The sequence below is a fragment of the Quercus robur genome, chromosome 7 (genome assembly GCF_932294415.1).
Source record: "Quercus robur chromosome 7, dhQueRobu3.1, whole genome shotgun sequence".
Lineage (NCBI taxonomy): Eukaryota > Viridiplantae > Streptophyta > Magnoliopsida > Fagales > Fagaceae > Quercus > Quercus robur.
In genome coordinates, this window is record NC_065540.1 from 43,258,525 (window position 1) to 43,274,084 (window position 15,560).

Sequence of the window (15,560 nt, forward strand, 5' to 3'; positions counted from 1 at the left end):
CTCTTTTTAGGGTTACCCAGTCTTTTGACTAGGGAAAACCGAAATCTTCTTTTCTAAATGAATCCTTACCAACGCATAATTGCCCCATACAGACACCCATATCCAATCAAATCCCCCAGCTCAGTTTTGATCTTATTGCAAAATTGTGTACAATATCAAACTTGCTATGCGTAAATATACTATGAAGGAACCAGCCTTTTTTTTATTGTATCATTTTTAAAATATATATATTTTGGGGTCTTTTATGGGAAAAAATTATCCCAGTAGGATTCATTTGGGACAGCTTATTTGTTATTTTCTTCAAAAATTAAGTTGAATAAAATTACAACCGCACATGAAACAAATATGGTTTTAAAAAGCTATAGTGAACTCTCTCTTTTATGGGAAAAAAACTATAATAAACTGACGGTGAAAATAAGTTAGATTTTTTATATTAGTACAAAAGCAAAGATTTACATGAAATCAAGCATGCTAAATACCTAGCTTGCTCAATAGATAATTAAGACATAAAGCTAGCCATTAGCAATAGTTTATTCATAAAAAATTGCGCAATGTAAATGAAAGCTATAAGCAAGTAACACTTTCTTTTATATTTTTGTTCTACATATCTTGTAAATTAAATTCCAAGCTTGCATGCTTACCAAGTTATAAAATATTGCTGCTTCAGAATAAAAGCAACCGTCCTAAATTTCTCAAACCAAAGTTTCGAAGTATCATCAAGCATGCATTAAATACTAGAACAAGAACTTAAGTTGCTTTGGAGGGAGATTGTTAGAAGAGAAGCTTGGTGAAACAAACAGCAGCCAAGACCAACCTGTCATTGCCGCTGACAATGCCCAGACGCAGAGCAGTTCAATACAAATCACTGCCCTCCTTGGAGGAAATGTTTAAAATGGTAAGGGAAGCAGGAGAAAATGCAAACAATAGATCTCCAACCGCAACACCAAAGATACAAACTATACAAAGGTTTGCATTCCTGCAGCGAGAGAACAAGGGTTTCAAGAAGTACTATGAGCCAAGAGCGCTATCACTTGGTCCTATCCATTATGGCAAGCCAAAATACCAGCTAGCAGAGAAGTACAAGCTTATATTGGCCTCTGAGTTCATCAAAAATTGCGGCAAGGTTATAGACGAATTATACAAGAAGATTGAGGACAACATCAGGGAACTGAGGGAATGCTATCAGGAGGAGGCGACGAAAGACTATCCGGATAAGGCCCTCACTTGGATTTTGTTTGTGGATGGCTGTGCAATACTACAATACATATACAGTGCTTCTACTAACAAGTTCAAAGATTTGAACATAAAAAACGACTGTGCAGCCCTTGGACAACAGGATTTGTTTTTGCTAGAGAACCAACTTCCTTATTGTCTCCTGAAATGGTTGATGAGGTTGAGTGTGAAGGAAAAAGAGTTGCAGGAATCGATTAAGTTTTTCATTGAAAGCTTGTCCCATCGACAATCAGAGGCACATCAAGCAGAAAGCAAGAAAGGGGAGAGCCTTCATTCAATGGAGATCCCGCATGAACAAAGATTGTCAATGGATGGAGAGTCAGAGCCCATCCATCTTCTCCACCTTCTGAGGACAACTCTCTTGGATAATCTAAAATAGGTTAATAACAGCAGCACAAACAATTCAAAGAAGCAGGATTGGCAATCCTATCACAACTTGAAGGACCTTAAAAATGCAGGGATCTGGTTGAAGCCTAAAACTACCTTCTTAAATGACATTTGTTATAATCCTTCATGTTTCATTGGATATCTTAACCTTCCTAAGATTTCAGTGGACAACTCAACAGGGCAAAAGTTCTTCAACTTGATGGCCTTTGAAATGTGTCTGGACTTTGACAGCAATTTTGAGATACATATGCTTCCTTAATTCACTCATGAATCATGCTGACCATGTTATGGAGCCAAGGAAAGCGGGAATACTCCACAACTTCCTTGGCAGCGACCAGGCAGTGGCTAAACTCTTCAATGAGCTTGGCACCAACTTGGTACCAAACCTCAACATATATTCAGCTGTAAGAGCAGACATCCACAAGCACCATCAAACATTGTTGAGTTGTACGTTTCAATTCTATCATGACTATTTCGATAGCCCCTGGTCGGTTCCAGCCTTTTTTGGCATATTATTAGAGCTCGTTTTAAGTGTCATCCAAGCTTGGTTCACAGTCAAGCCAACTTCACTCAGCTACTGAGGTAACTTATCCATAGTATCTTAATGATAAACATTACTGAAAATTTGTTGTGCTGCTGTTGCATGCACAGATTCTTATACCTCTTATACATGATTTCCAAATAAATGGTATCTGAAGAGTTTCTTCAGTCTTTTCTAATGACACTTAGGCATGGGATGCCTAAGGTACATCCAAAGCCATGTCATGCACTTTTTCTTGCTTTAATCTTGTGAGTCTAAATAAGTCAAGAGAATGTATGTAATTTCTTAAATTATGTAAGCGTGTCTAAGAAAAACAAGAGTTGGATTGTGTCATGCGTGGTATTTCTTTCTTATTTCATAGTTGTTATAGTTGTTTGAGTGATTGAAGTGATTGAAAGAGAGAAAAGAGAAAAGTGAAAGCAAATATTTGACATGGTTTGGCTTGACAGCCTACATCCACAGGAAAAAGCCCTTAACAACTAGTTGACTACATCTTTGCTATTCTTTTTTCTTCTTCTTTTTGATAGACATAATAGAATTTCAACTTATAGAGTCTACTTCATAATGATTGTTTTTTATCATCATGCCAAAATATCAACTGATTTTTGGTGTATGGTGCAGACGAAGTTCAAACCCCAAATCTTTTATTCAATAACAAAAAATTTTACAAGTTGACCTAATTATAACCCACGCATTTTTTCTATTCAAGTTGTATTATAATGAGTCCAATGTAAAGTTTATATACTAAAGAAATCTAGGCTTACCCTAGACTAACCTAAGATTAGTTTCATTGTTGTAGAGTACACGGGCCTACAATATGTATCTCCCCCCCCCCCCCCTCTTTTCTCTCTTCAACTTAAGATGAAACCTTGAGTTTGTAAGATCTTGAATGTATATTAAACATTAAAGAAACAGACTCTGGTTGTCTTTCTTATCTTGTTTGGTTGAACTACACAGTCAATAATGTGCTAAAAATATTATAATTAAGAAGCCAAGAAACAGAGGAGGCATGTAGGCTTTCCAGCAAAAAAGGTAAAAAAAATGAAGAGAAAAAATAAATGGTAAAAGCAATTGATTTTATTGACTTGTTTCCAATGCTGTTACTAAAATAATGTGATGGGCTTCAAATCGCATAACAGAACTTTTACTCAACAAAATGGGTATCCAAACAACAACAAATAAAAATAGCCTCATTTGATGTGAAGGCATCAAACATAAACAATGTTTGCTCACATGTATGAATACACTTAACAAAAAACAGACATTGGCTCATCTCGCACAAGGAACCACCACAAGCTAAGAAATGCACATGAGATAAGTAATAGCAATAGCACAGCAGCAGGTCATCATATTTACGGTATAGAGAATATAGGCAATGGAAAGTAAACTTTAAGGAGCAGCTACATCAATACAATTAGCATAGAATGTATGGATATCCAATTCCCAGTCATCTTAACTACTGTCCTTTACCAAGTTCTTGATCATGTTTACCAAAGGAACAGTTCCCTTTGCCATAATCTCTACTCTAGACATATTAGAAGCATGAGAGAATAGTGAAAGCCCAAAAACTAAAAGCTCAGGAAGAAACAGTCGAGATGATAAGAATCCATGCCAATAGTGAGGTTCTAGATCGAAAAATGCATTAAAAAACCTCCTTGTACCTGGTAAATCAAGCTTGAGGAGAATATCCATACCAAAACAGAAGAACTCCCTTTGTCTCCTCCTTTGTATGGGCCACAAATCTTTCCAAATTTCAGCAGACAAGTCATTTCCTGAAAGACCATCAGAACCAAGGTATTGAACTATGGCATTCGCTACAATTGGAGCTGCTGCTAAAGTCCTTGCTACCATATACCCAGTTGAGGGGTGCACCATCCCGGCAGTACCACCGATTCCAGCAACTCTTTGGGGGAGCACGGGAAGGGGCCCACCCATTGGAATGACACAACGCTCATCCTCTTCAATGCTTTTCACTTTTATGCCCAGGTGCCTTAATCTAGCCACCATTCTTTCCTGGATATCTTCCATAGGCACTCCAGGCCGAGCAACTAGGGAAGTTTCCTCAAGAAATATCCTGTCAGAGGAAAAGGGCATTGCATATAAAAAAGTGGGGATCCTACTATTTCTCTCTTTTAACTCCACATTGTTGTTCAGATGTGAATCTCTCCAGTCCATGAAAACCATTTTATCTACATCAAATGGGTGTTCTTCAACCTCGGCCAAAATCCCATAAGCCACTTGGTAACCAGGATTATAGGGCTTGTCATACTGAACAAGGCATCTAGAAAAGCCAGTCGCATCAAGAACTACGGCAGCCTGAACTGTGACACCATCATTGCAAATCAACAAAGATTTAGACTCCTCATGGATAACCTTAATAACTTTAGCTTGGTGAAACTTGACGCCATTTGATATGCATTTTTGCAGCATTTTCGACTTCAGCTGCTTCCTATTAACCCTTCCATAAGGTCTATCAAGGTCCTTCTTTGATTGATCATCAATGAACACAACAGCTCCAGACCAGGTAGTGTCAAGGCAATCAAGCAAGTCCATGGCCTCAAATTCATCCACCCAAACACCATAGTTATTGGGCCAAATCAATTTGGGCGACGGGTCAATCGCGCAAACTGAAAGCCCTGCCTCTGAAACTTGCTGTGCAACGGCTAACCCAGCAGGGCCACCCCCCACAACTGCTAGGTCCACCACAAGGCCCTTTGATGGGTCATACAAAGGAAGCTCAAAGTCAAGATTCTCCTTTTTAGTTTCAGGAACAAGCTCTAAGAGAGCACTACCACTAGCCTTAACACAACCACTCCTACCCCATCTCATATGAGACCTCTTGGGACCAAATCTAAACTCCAGGTTTTGAAGCTTTGAAGAGCTTGAATTGCTAACTTTTTCAGAAAAGCCATGAAGTGGGTTAAAAAATTCAAGCTTGTTAGGTGTTTTAAGTAAAGTATCCATGAAATTCCAATAAGGGTTCAAGATATCTCCTCAAAATCTTAACTGGGTCAGGAAAAAATCCTAAAAAGACAATCTGGGTCCAAGGAATATCACAATTCCAAGTAAGATCAAGCCCGGGTTTTGAAATTACATAAACATTAACTAGTTTGCAGTGGAACTCAATTCACTACTAAATAGTTGCAAGACTCCAAGCAATAAGGAAAGCAAAACGGGGTGAAACTGAAAAGGGTATACAGAGTTTCTGGACTTTTGTACAAAGCACAAGAACTTCTACAAAGAAGTGCAACAATTGAATCTATTAATCAAAAGAAACATAATACACAAAGCGGATGGCTTACCTTTGAGTTAAAGAGAGAGAGATCAGTCAGATAGAAAAGGAAGCATTTTTGAACTTCGGAGCCTAAACTTACAGAAGCTAATAAGAAGGGAATCTAAGAAGAGATCTGGTGATGGTAAAGCATATGTGGCCCGTTCTCAACGACAAACGGAAGTGGGTCTACGTGAATTCTCAAATAATACAGCTCCAAGCATAAAATAATTATCTGCTACTGTCAAAAAAATAAAAATAAAAATAAAAATAAATTTATCTGCTACCTAGAGAAAATATAAATTAATAAAAATGGATTAATGGTGTGACTTGTGACTCTTGACTGTGAGTGCGGCTTTGATGAGGCGGTCTCATTCCTCTTCTGTGAGTTCAATTTGGGAAAAAATTAAGCGTAAATTACTATTTTGCTCTTTCAATTTTGTCAAAAAAAAAAAAAAAAATTGGTCTTTAAACTTAAAAAAAAAAAAAAAAAATTATCTCTATACTGTGTAAAGAATTTTTTCAATAGTTTAGAGACAAAAATAGGGATAAAAAAATAATTTTTTTTCAATATTTTAAGGATGAAAAACAAATTTTTAATAAAATTTAAGGACATAAATAAAATAATTTCAATATTTTGGGAATGAAAACTGAACTTTTTAATAATTTAGAAATGAAAAATGAATTTCTTAAAGTTTAGAGATGAAAACCAAACTTTTGATAAAGTTTAGAAACCAAAATAACATTTTACCAAAAAATTAATAGATGTGTAAGAGTATTAGTTTAAGATATATTTAAAAAAAAAATTATAGAAAAAGAAAAAGTAATTTTTTTAATGATTTTTTATATTTCTCCTGATGTTAAAATTTTTCTAAAATTATTTATTAACAATTGTCTTAAAAGTACCTTTTAATCAAACCCAACATAAAACTCTATGGACATAACTTTTAAAGAAATAATATGTTCATAATATTTTTACAACAAATTATGGATTGTGGATGTAGCATTTCTCTAGCTTTTATCACCCCCAAAAAAAAAAAAGTCTAAATGTTGATACGTGTGATTATGAATAGGGAAAATGATATTCAAGCATGCTCTATGGTCTATACATAACAAAGATTAGCTGACAACTATATTGTTTTTTTTTTTTTTTTTTTTTTTTTTTTTTTTGTGAAGACAACTGTATTAATTTGAATCCTGAAGATCTCAAAATCAGGAATTCATCCTATTTTTAAAGTGTTGTAAAATAAAATATTAGAGACATTGCCAAGAAATTTAAAAATGACATGGTATATAAAATTAAATTCTTCAAGTGGTCATCTACAAAAATACTATAAATTTGATTGACACGAGTGTCTCAAAGTTTTACAACCTAGATTAAACGAGTGCTATAAGAGCATAAGAGGCTGATTTTTATTAGAAATAAATAGTTATTTCTTATACAATTGAAAATTAATGGTTAAAATCTTTTTAAATCACTTCTTAAAATTGTTTGTAATCGTAAGCCATTACGTGGATGTTTATGTGAGGATGTTTTGTGGGAGTAAAATTTGATAGATACTGAATAGTTTTAAAATTTTCAATTTTACTTTTGTATCTTTAATTAATTATTTTGTCTTGTTGATAAATAACTTTTACTTTGGTTTTTTTTTTTTTTTTTTTTGGGGGGGGGGTGTTGGAAAGTATAAAAAGTGGATAACATGACTTCTATTCTCTTGATAGAGAAAAGTTAACAGAAATCTTAAGATAATTAGTTTGGAAAATAATTTTAGAAATTTTTTATAAAAAAAAAGATTTTTTGACAACCTTTTATATTTCTTATAAAAATGTTATCAAAATTTTCTTAAAATTGTTCATTAACAAATAACTTATGGCTGTTAACTGAACCCCTCTTAATAATAGTATAAATATATAGTTACTCCAAGTTGAGTGGCAGACCTAATGTTTAACCCAAAACAAATATTGCTTGGTTGGGTGACACTCAATTGTTGTGTGAGACAATTGTGTCACCCAAGCTTCACAAGACTTCTCCTTAGATGACTATTGGCTAAGAATTTGTCCCATTAAAATTTTGAGAATAGGAAAAATTTAGTGGGAACTAAAATTTATGGCGAAGGGGTGGGGGGGGGGGGAAAGTACAATATGCCTTCACATCTCTCTCTCTCTCTCTCTCAACTAAAGCAATAGTCATGCTAAATTAAAGTAGCTATATATTATTTGTTACGTGAGATACAAAACTTGGATGTTTATAAACATATAGTTACAATATTATGGTAACCACATATACAACATATTATATTCTGAGAGGCCCAAATCGGTTGTAGGCTCATGTATTTGTAGAACAACAAAATTAACCTTTGGTTAGTTTATAGTTAGCCTATGATTATTTTGAGTTTTCTAGTATATAAATCATATATGGCCCAAACCATGTAAACCTTTTTGTTTACTCTTTTTTTCACGCTTTCACTCATCGTTCATGTTAAAAATATGTACAACATACAGCAAGGGGCCCATTTTCCCTAGGCCCAAACTTAAGTGGACCCATGAACAATACCTGCCCTTAGGGCCCACCATTTCTAATGGGTAACCCTTACGCGGCCCAAAAGCATCAGCTCATCATTTAGGAGTTCGGTGGACGACATGACGATTTTTGTGATTAGTAGGTACATCGATGATGCTTGGTTATACCTTGACAGACCAGAAGTGCTTTGGGGGACTCCGCTGCCGAGCAAATTTCGACGGCCAGCACTAGTCCCAATGTCATAGCTCCTATTCCCAACAAAGCATATTTTTGTCAAGAATAATCAAATTGGATCCCACTCACACGAGTGGTATCAAAGGGCAATCATAACTCAATCCACTATCTTCAAGCTATAAATAAAGGAAGAAAGGGAGGAAAAAGGGTTAGACATTGATGAGATAAGATAGAGAGAATAGTCGAGCATACGAAAGAGAGTTTTTAAAGAAAAAGAGAGAGGCTAGTTTCTGTATTAGACACTTCAACGAGCCTACCTAGGAATTACCCATTATAGGATACCCAAAACCCACTAAACAAGTAAATTGTGAGCTCAAACACAAGGCTCAATCTTTTGTGGAAAATTGGGCTCGCACAAGATATATTAGCACACAAGGGAGGATTGGGCTTCAATCACATAACAACATTAACGGTAACAATAATCAGGAGTCAGGATTAATTGTTTTGTAGGTTTCTTCTCATTCCATCCTTAGTCCCTTTTTTGGTAATCAAAGAAGTCCAAACTAATTAACAAACATGGCGAATTTTCCTTGTACAAATTGGAGGCTCATTCTAATGTCAACAAACAAACAATCTTCCAAAGAATTTAATGTGATAAAAATAAAATAATCGTGGATAGTCATGTGAGTTCCATTAAACTCTTCTTGACATTGCCAATTAAATAACTCTTTTAGATGTTGCTTGTGTGAATTCATCCTAAACATGAACCTAAGAATACACCACTAACTTAGAGGTTAGGGTGGAGAAATGAGTTGTCACATGGTTACAAGTCTAGGAACCAACTTTAACCTTTACACGAAGATCTAATATACCTAAACCATGTGTCACATGTCTTTATGTCAAAATTTATTTTTTAGAACTTCATTTCAGGGTTTTTCTTAAAGGGGGGGTTGGCTGCAAGTTGTGTCTGCAACCTTGAAGGTTGAGTACAGGGCCTTCATAGATGCAAAAACTCAATTTCCCCCAACTTTGAACAACTGTCTCTCACTAATTTCTCAACAAGAAGTTCAACACAATTTTGAATACATTTTGATTCCTATACAAATTACAATTAAGGGTGTACAGCCAACCTACCAATTTGTTAAAAGCAACCCAATTCAACCCAACGTAACTCGCGCTGGTTGGGTTGGTTTTTAGGAGTTGATGAGTTGGGTCGGATGCAAGTTAGCAAATTCAAAAATCTGCCTAACCCGATCCAACCCACCTATATTTAATATATATGATATGGTCTTATTGTTTAATTAGTATATGGTTCATTTACTAATAAAATAGTTTGTACACTCTCAAAAAAAAAAAAGTTTTGTATTGATTTGGTGCTATGCTTAAGTTTGTAAGGTTAAAAACCTGTTGTTATTTGTGTTGATTTAGTGCTATGCTCAGGTTTGATTAGTGCATCAAACCAGCACAAATAAGATTATAAATATGCTATTCTAATGCTCATATAAAAAAAAATTATGTATATTTTAGTATAAAAACCTACTTTTTCTATTTTATACAACCGGTTTTAAAAAACACTTATATTAGATAATCTATTTTACACGATATTTCAATTAAATTTTTTTTCATTATTATTTTTATTATTATTATTATCTTAAATGATCTCTTCCTATTTTGTGTATATGAATAAAGAAGTATAAAAAAAATAAATTTGCATGTAAATAGTAAATATGTAAATATATATAATTATTATAATAACAATGTAAATATACACATTTATAAATTAACTAATTTGAGTAGTTTTTAGGCTTTTTTTTTTCTTCCAGTTCAGAGGTAATTTTTAGACTTAAATGTATAAATTTAACAAATTTTTCTATCATACACACATTAATAGGAGTGTTTTTTTTTTTTTTTTTTTGATAGTTGATAGGAGTGCTTTTATGTTTTTTTTTTTTTTGGTAAACCATGGATAGATATACAAAAAGATAAAAGTCTCTAATAGTTGAATAAGAGATCTAGAGTTCAATCTCTATCTACACCAAAAACTATTTGGTATTTTTATCTGATGATAATGATGATAAATAGTTATCATTAAGAGCAAACTCTAAAGGTTAAAAGAAAAGTTATCGAGCTTTCGCTCTCAATATTTGGACTATTTCTCGACAGAATTCTCAGCCTAACCTACATCCACACGTGCAAATTCCACGTACGATTCTCAGCCTAACCTGCATCCACACGTGCAAATTCCACGTACGATTCGCCCACAATCCTATTCCTTCCCAAAACAAATTGCGAGAAAAAAAAGCGAGACAGTGAAAGAAAGCAGAAATGGCTGCCTCATCGGACGATTTCTCGGTGCTGGTCCTGGCTTCTGATCTTGGCGTAGATGCTCGACCCTTCTTGGCTCACGGTCAAGGAGACAAAGAAGAAGAAGAAGAGCAAGAGAACTGGCATGATTGCTCTGACCAGTACCTCTTTCCCGAGGAAGACTTCTCCGATCTCGATCTCCTCCAGTTCTTTCGCCTCCAAGGCTCAGACAAACACGGCAACCGCATTTTCCGTGTTGTGGGAAAATACTTTCCTGGTAAACAAACATGACTAAGACCTCTCTCGCTTGTTGCTTCACTTCGTTTTTGTGTTTTTGTTATCTGGTTTTGTTTAATTTGTGTATCCATTTTTTGTTTTTATATGATGATTGATATTGATTCTTATTGTTTTAAGCAATTTGAGCTAGATTGGCAACTGGGTTTTTGTTGGTTTTGAAAAAAAAAAAGCCTCTTTTTTTGTGGTGTTGTAATTTGATTCGAATTTAAGTGATGTTGGGAATAAATTTTAGTTTATTTGGCATCTGGGTTTGTTTTGTTTTCATGCTTTATACGGAAGATAGTTTATTTTTGCTTAAGTTCTGATTAATCAGGTAAGGGGTTTGTTTGGTTCTATCTGAATGATTCGTTAGTGAAATGGGTTCTATGTGGTCTTTTGTGGAAGCTGACTAATTTTGATTTGAGAGCTTTTTCTTTTGCAGCATTTGTGTGATTTCTGTTCAGTTCTCCATATTCCCGAGACACAAACAGTGTGTTTGATAGGTTCAATGTTGAAGTTTTCTAAACAAATGGTTATGGCATATGGAGATGGATCAACATTATAAGCTTATGAGAAACTCTAAACAATGGTGAAGGACTTGAGAGAGCACCTAGCGTTCTCTTGATAATGTTGAAAACTTTTCGTGTTTTGTTCTGTTAATTGCTTTAATGGCTGAAACTGGTACCTGGAAATTACTTTTCTTTACAGGAATTTGTCACCTAAGTTCAATATATTTTTACTTATGGAAAGGATTATCTGATGTTTCTATAATATTCAAATACTAGTTAAATAAAGTAATAAATTTCGAACAACTTGGGGACATCTGTATGAATTCTTTTCATTAAAAAAAAATAAAAATCTATATTGGGGGCTGCTGTACAGATTCTTTTCAGTCAAAAAAACTATCTTGGGGTGCAGCTGTATGATTTTCTCATCAATGTTTTCTAGATTAGTTGTAAGATATGAATCTATTCTCTACACCTCATTCTTTGTTTTTTTTCTCTTTCATTTTCCTCTCTTTTTTGTTTTGACCCCTTTGTTTCCATCTAATTTCTTGTGAGTTGTGACTTCTTCACATTGAACCTATAGCACTTCCTTTCTGTTGCAGTCTAAGTTCTTGATTATATATATATATATATATATATATATTTAATTTGTTTATTTATTATCATTTTGTTTCCAATTGATTTTTACCTTATTCAATGATTTTTTGTGTCACTGCTTATTTTTCTTATCATTCTCATTTACTGGTACTTACATTTAAACGCATGTTACATCTTGAATAATCAACATTCTTTGAATGTTTGGGCTTATAGCCATATTAATCTGATATTTTCATGATTTGTTCCCATTGTCTTACAATACTTTGAATGCAACTTTCCTGTTTATTTTTTGTTTCTAATCATATTAGCTGCAACCACCTCAACTTCTTCTTTGTGTATGTTACATTCAAGTTATAGAAACCATACTTATGGATATCTTTTGGTTATTAATTTTTGCTGTCCCCCCATGTCTACTAATTTATTTCTCCATAGCTTTTGTTTTTATACCTTAGCACTAATTTATCAGCTAAAATGATTTTGTTGATGAATACATACAGTGTGGGGGCAGTGTTGTAGATGTTTGTGGTGGTTCACATCGTACCATTCAAAACAAGGCTTTTTTTCATAAAATCAATTGTATGCCATGAGTGATGTAAGAGAGTATCTCCTGTTTCTATAAGAAGTTTAAAAACTTAAAATTTTCTTGTTTGGGCAGTTTTATCTCCTAATGTTGTTGGATAACCTTTTTCTAAATGACATATTTTAATTATTTGATACCCTAATGAGATGCCTCTTTCTTTTATGGAGCAGCTGTGGTTGTGAGTGGAGAGAGGCTGAAGAAGTATATTTTCCACAAAATATGCAGTGAAGTGCCAGAAGGGCCATTCTGCATTGTTTACATGCATAGTACTGTGCAAAAGGAGGACAACTCCCCTGGAATGACTATCTTGAGGTGGATTTATGAAGAACTTCCCTCAAACATCAAGGAGAGGCTTCAAACTGTTTATTTTATTCACCCTGGGCTTCGCTCAAGACTAGTTTTTGCCACTCTTGGCAGATTCTTCCTTAGTGGAGGGTGAGTGGTTTTGTTTTGTTTATGAATGTTATAAAATTATTTGGCAATGGGGATAGCTTAAAATTGGAATATCCGGATTTGGAACACAACCTTGTTTTATAAGTTGAGAGAAAAAGTTGAACAACTTATCCAAAAAATTCTGCATTATACTTAAATTTTCAGTAGGGCATGTTTTAAATAATTAGGAATGTTGACTTCTGATGGTCATCAGACTTAAGTATGCAATATGCTTATTGATATCAGGCCACAGTTGAATTAAAAGTTACAAGTTGCATGGGCATCGCCATGGTCTAATTCTTTAGCCAATTTTGTTAAAGTAAAAAGGTCTCATGTTAGAGATTGTGAAAAAAGTATGTTCTAAGCTAGACAATACTCCATATTCTTATACTTACAAAGGTCTCTGAAATTTTAAATTTATTATTTGAATGCAAAAAGTTTTGTTGTTTCTTTATTTATTTAATGCACGTAAATCAATAACTGCAAGTCATACAACAATGCTGATGTAATTTGTAAAGTAACAGTCCTAGAAAGTTGGGTGAGCTGCAGTTGATGATGATAGAATATGGAAAGGAAGTAATTCTGGGGGACTTATGTCTCTCAGGCCATTAGAAATCATTCAAATGCCTACCAGTATCCATTTTACTTGAAATTGATTTGAAATACATATTAAGCCTTAAACTAAAACTTTAGCATGTAGACAACAAGTGAATTGCTTTCTGATTTGGTAGTTAACATGTGAAATATGCATAAATAACTCTGGTGTTGCAAATGGCCTTAGAATTTCTAGTCCCAAATTATTATCAAATAAAATTAAACATGCATGGTTCCCTGGCCTTGATATCTTCAATGCATGTCACTGCTGTTTCCAAATTAGATCCGTGTTTGAGCTATGCCCATCAGTGGTTTTGGGTGCATTTTTTGTTTCATATTCTCTCCTTTTGTTTGTAGCTTATATTGGAAAATCAAGTATGTAAGCCGCCTGCAGTACCTTTGGGAAGATATTAAGAAGGCAGAGGTCGAGATTCCTGAATTTGTGAAAAACCATGATGACATTCTTGAGCATAGACCACTAACAGACTATGGCATTGAACCAGACCCTTCACACTTGGCTGAAATTCCTTCCATGGCCTACTCATTTGGGAGGTATGAAGAGAGATGGACAGCAAGGGAGTATATGTCATAGTTTAGTTATTCTAAGGAGTAGACAGTGAGGTCCATGAAATTGGATTGCCGTTGAGTTGTTGCAAATCTTATGTATATACACGCTCTCTGTACAGAATGCTCCCTTGTATTGTGTACCTCCTCTTGAAAAGCCTGTAGCTTTCTGTTTCTGATCAAAACTTATGTTGAGAGATATTTAGTAACTCTTCATGTTTGATTAAAACAGTTAAAATTTTCTATGATTACATGTTTGTTTAAACAACCCATCCTGGATTCAACCTAGGTAATCATAGTGCATCCATCATAAAACCATGGTAAAAAACATTCACCTGTTATAATTCTTTTGAACCTCTGGTTTTGATCTCAACCATAGATTTGAAATGATGGATTGGATGATTTACAGGATGATGCTTCACTAAACAGTAGCCATTTATTCTTTAATTAGTTCTCCGCAAAATTTGGTAAAATACAATGAATTCTGTCCAAATAATAGACAGTCATCATACAAAGTATGTTCTAAAAACCTTCCTGATTCTTGAAGTCTATGGCGCAAGTTGTGGTGGAGGGAGGGGTTGGGGAGAGGAGGATGAGGTTGTGGGAGTGGGGAGTGTTTCAGTGTTTGGGGAATCTGGACTCTGGAGGGTTTGGGATGTAGGGAGGAGAGGAGGTGCTTGGAGGGAGAGAAGGAAACTGTGGCTGAGATTTTAGGAGACAGGATGGTGAAGATGGACTAGAAGTGTAGTGTTTGATGAGTTTTTGTGCTTGTTAAATGTTAATATGGATGACTCGCTGTTTTTGCTCGCCCCTTGTAACAGGTGCTGGGATTGGGAAGTGAGAACAAATAACATACACAAAGGATTTGTTGAAATGGGGGTGTCTTAATGGTCTCTGGAGTGTGGAAGCCACGGATGGCAGAGGTTTTTCCTTGGTTTTGTCACCTACAATGAGTATAATATAGAGAGAAATAATATTAAAGGGGGAATGTTAACACCTACAAATTAATGAGTATAATAAAGAGAGAAATAATATTAAAGGGGGAATGTTAACAGGCAGTTTGTGGTGTACGTTAAGGACGATTTATTATGGGGTTTATCTAATAAAAAAATTAGTATAAATGGATGAAATGATTGAAAATAATATTGAAATGAAAGTGAAGTTTAAAAAGTTGACTTTACTGGCTCTATATCCTATAAAATTGGTCAAAAATTTGATAAAAAGTTGATTTTATTGACATAAAGTTGTTTCTTAACGGATACCTTGCGATGTCTGTTGACACTACCCATATTAAAATTTGACAAAATTATCCTATCATAATTAAATTTCAAATTTCAGGCTAAAGTACTATACGCAAAATGTAATACACCATTAAGATCATTATGAGCAATACCACCTCGTACCTTTGGTGTAGTGGTCACTTCATAAGTATAAATACTTGTGAGATGTGGGGTGTAGGGCTGGGGTTCAAGTCTCCATGAAAGAGCTTCACATATATATACACTTAGATTAGGCTAGGTAATAAATTTTATCTTGTAAAATAAATAAATAAATAAATAAAATAAAATCACAAAAATATC

At 34.4% G+C, this 15,560-nt stretch overlaps 3 protein-coding genes across 3 annotated transcripts; 2 read left to right on the top strand and 1 right to left on the bottom strand.

Annotated features, from left to right (window-relative positions):
• Positions 1-832: 832 nt before the first annotated feature.
• On the top strand, positions 833-1,612 carry LOC126691450 (UPF0481 protein At3g47200-like). Its single transcript, XM_050386496.1, has one exon. It carries the CDS (start codon positions 833-835, stop codon positions 1,610-1,612), a length of 780 nt encoding a protein of 259 aa, XP_050242453.1.
• A 1,932-nt stretch (positions 1,613-3,544) lies between these two features.
• On the bottom strand, positions 3,545-5,644 carry LOC126693533 (lycopene beta cyclase, chloroplastic/chromoplastic-like). Its single transcript, XM_050389511.1, has one exon. It carries the CDS (start codon positions 5,123-5,125, stop codon positions 3,614-3,616), a length of 1,512 nt encoding a protein of 503 aa, XP_050245468.1. The 5' UTR covers positions 5,126-5,644; the 3' UTR covers positions 3,545-3,613.
• Positions 5,645-10,372: 4,728 nt separating this feature from the next.
• LOC126693534 (uncharacterized) lies at positions 10,373-14,250 on the top strand. The gene is made up of 3 exons (XM_050389512.1): positions 10,373-10,708; positions 12,561-12,825; positions 13,774-14,250. Exons 1-3 carry the CDS (start codon positions 10,453-10,455, stop codon positions 14,006-14,008), a joined length of 756 nt encoding a protein of 251 aa, XP_050245469.1. The 5' UTR covers positions 10,373-10,452; the 3' UTR covers positions 14,009-14,250.
• The last annotated feature ends 1,310 nt before the right edge of the window (positions 14,251-15,560 follow it).

What these genes read in the sequence shown, in the direction of transcription:
- LOC126691450 (XM_050386496.1), top strand. Translation starts at nt 833, where the DNA reads ATGCCCAGACGCAGAGCAGTTCAATACAAATCACTGCCCTCCTTGGAG.
- LOC126693533 (XM_050389511.1), bottom strand. Translation starts at nt 5,125, where the DNA reads ATGGATACTTTACTTAAAACACCTAACAAGCTTGAATTTTTTAACCCA.
- LOC126693534 (XM_050389512.1), top strand. Translation starts at nt 10,453, where the DNA reads ATGGCTGCCTCATCGGACGATTTCTCGGTGCTGGTCCTGGCTTCTGAT. An exon ending in TGTGGGAAAATACTTTCCTG is followed by an intron (nt 10,709 to 12,560) that starts GTAAACAAACAT and finishes TTTATGGAGCAG; the next exon opens with CTGTGGTTGTGAGTGGAGAG. An exon ending in AGATTCTTCCTTAGTGGAGG is followed by an intron (nt 12,826 to 13,773) that starts GTGAGTGGTTTT and finishes TTTTGTTTGTAG; the next exon opens with CTTATATTGGAAAATCAAGT.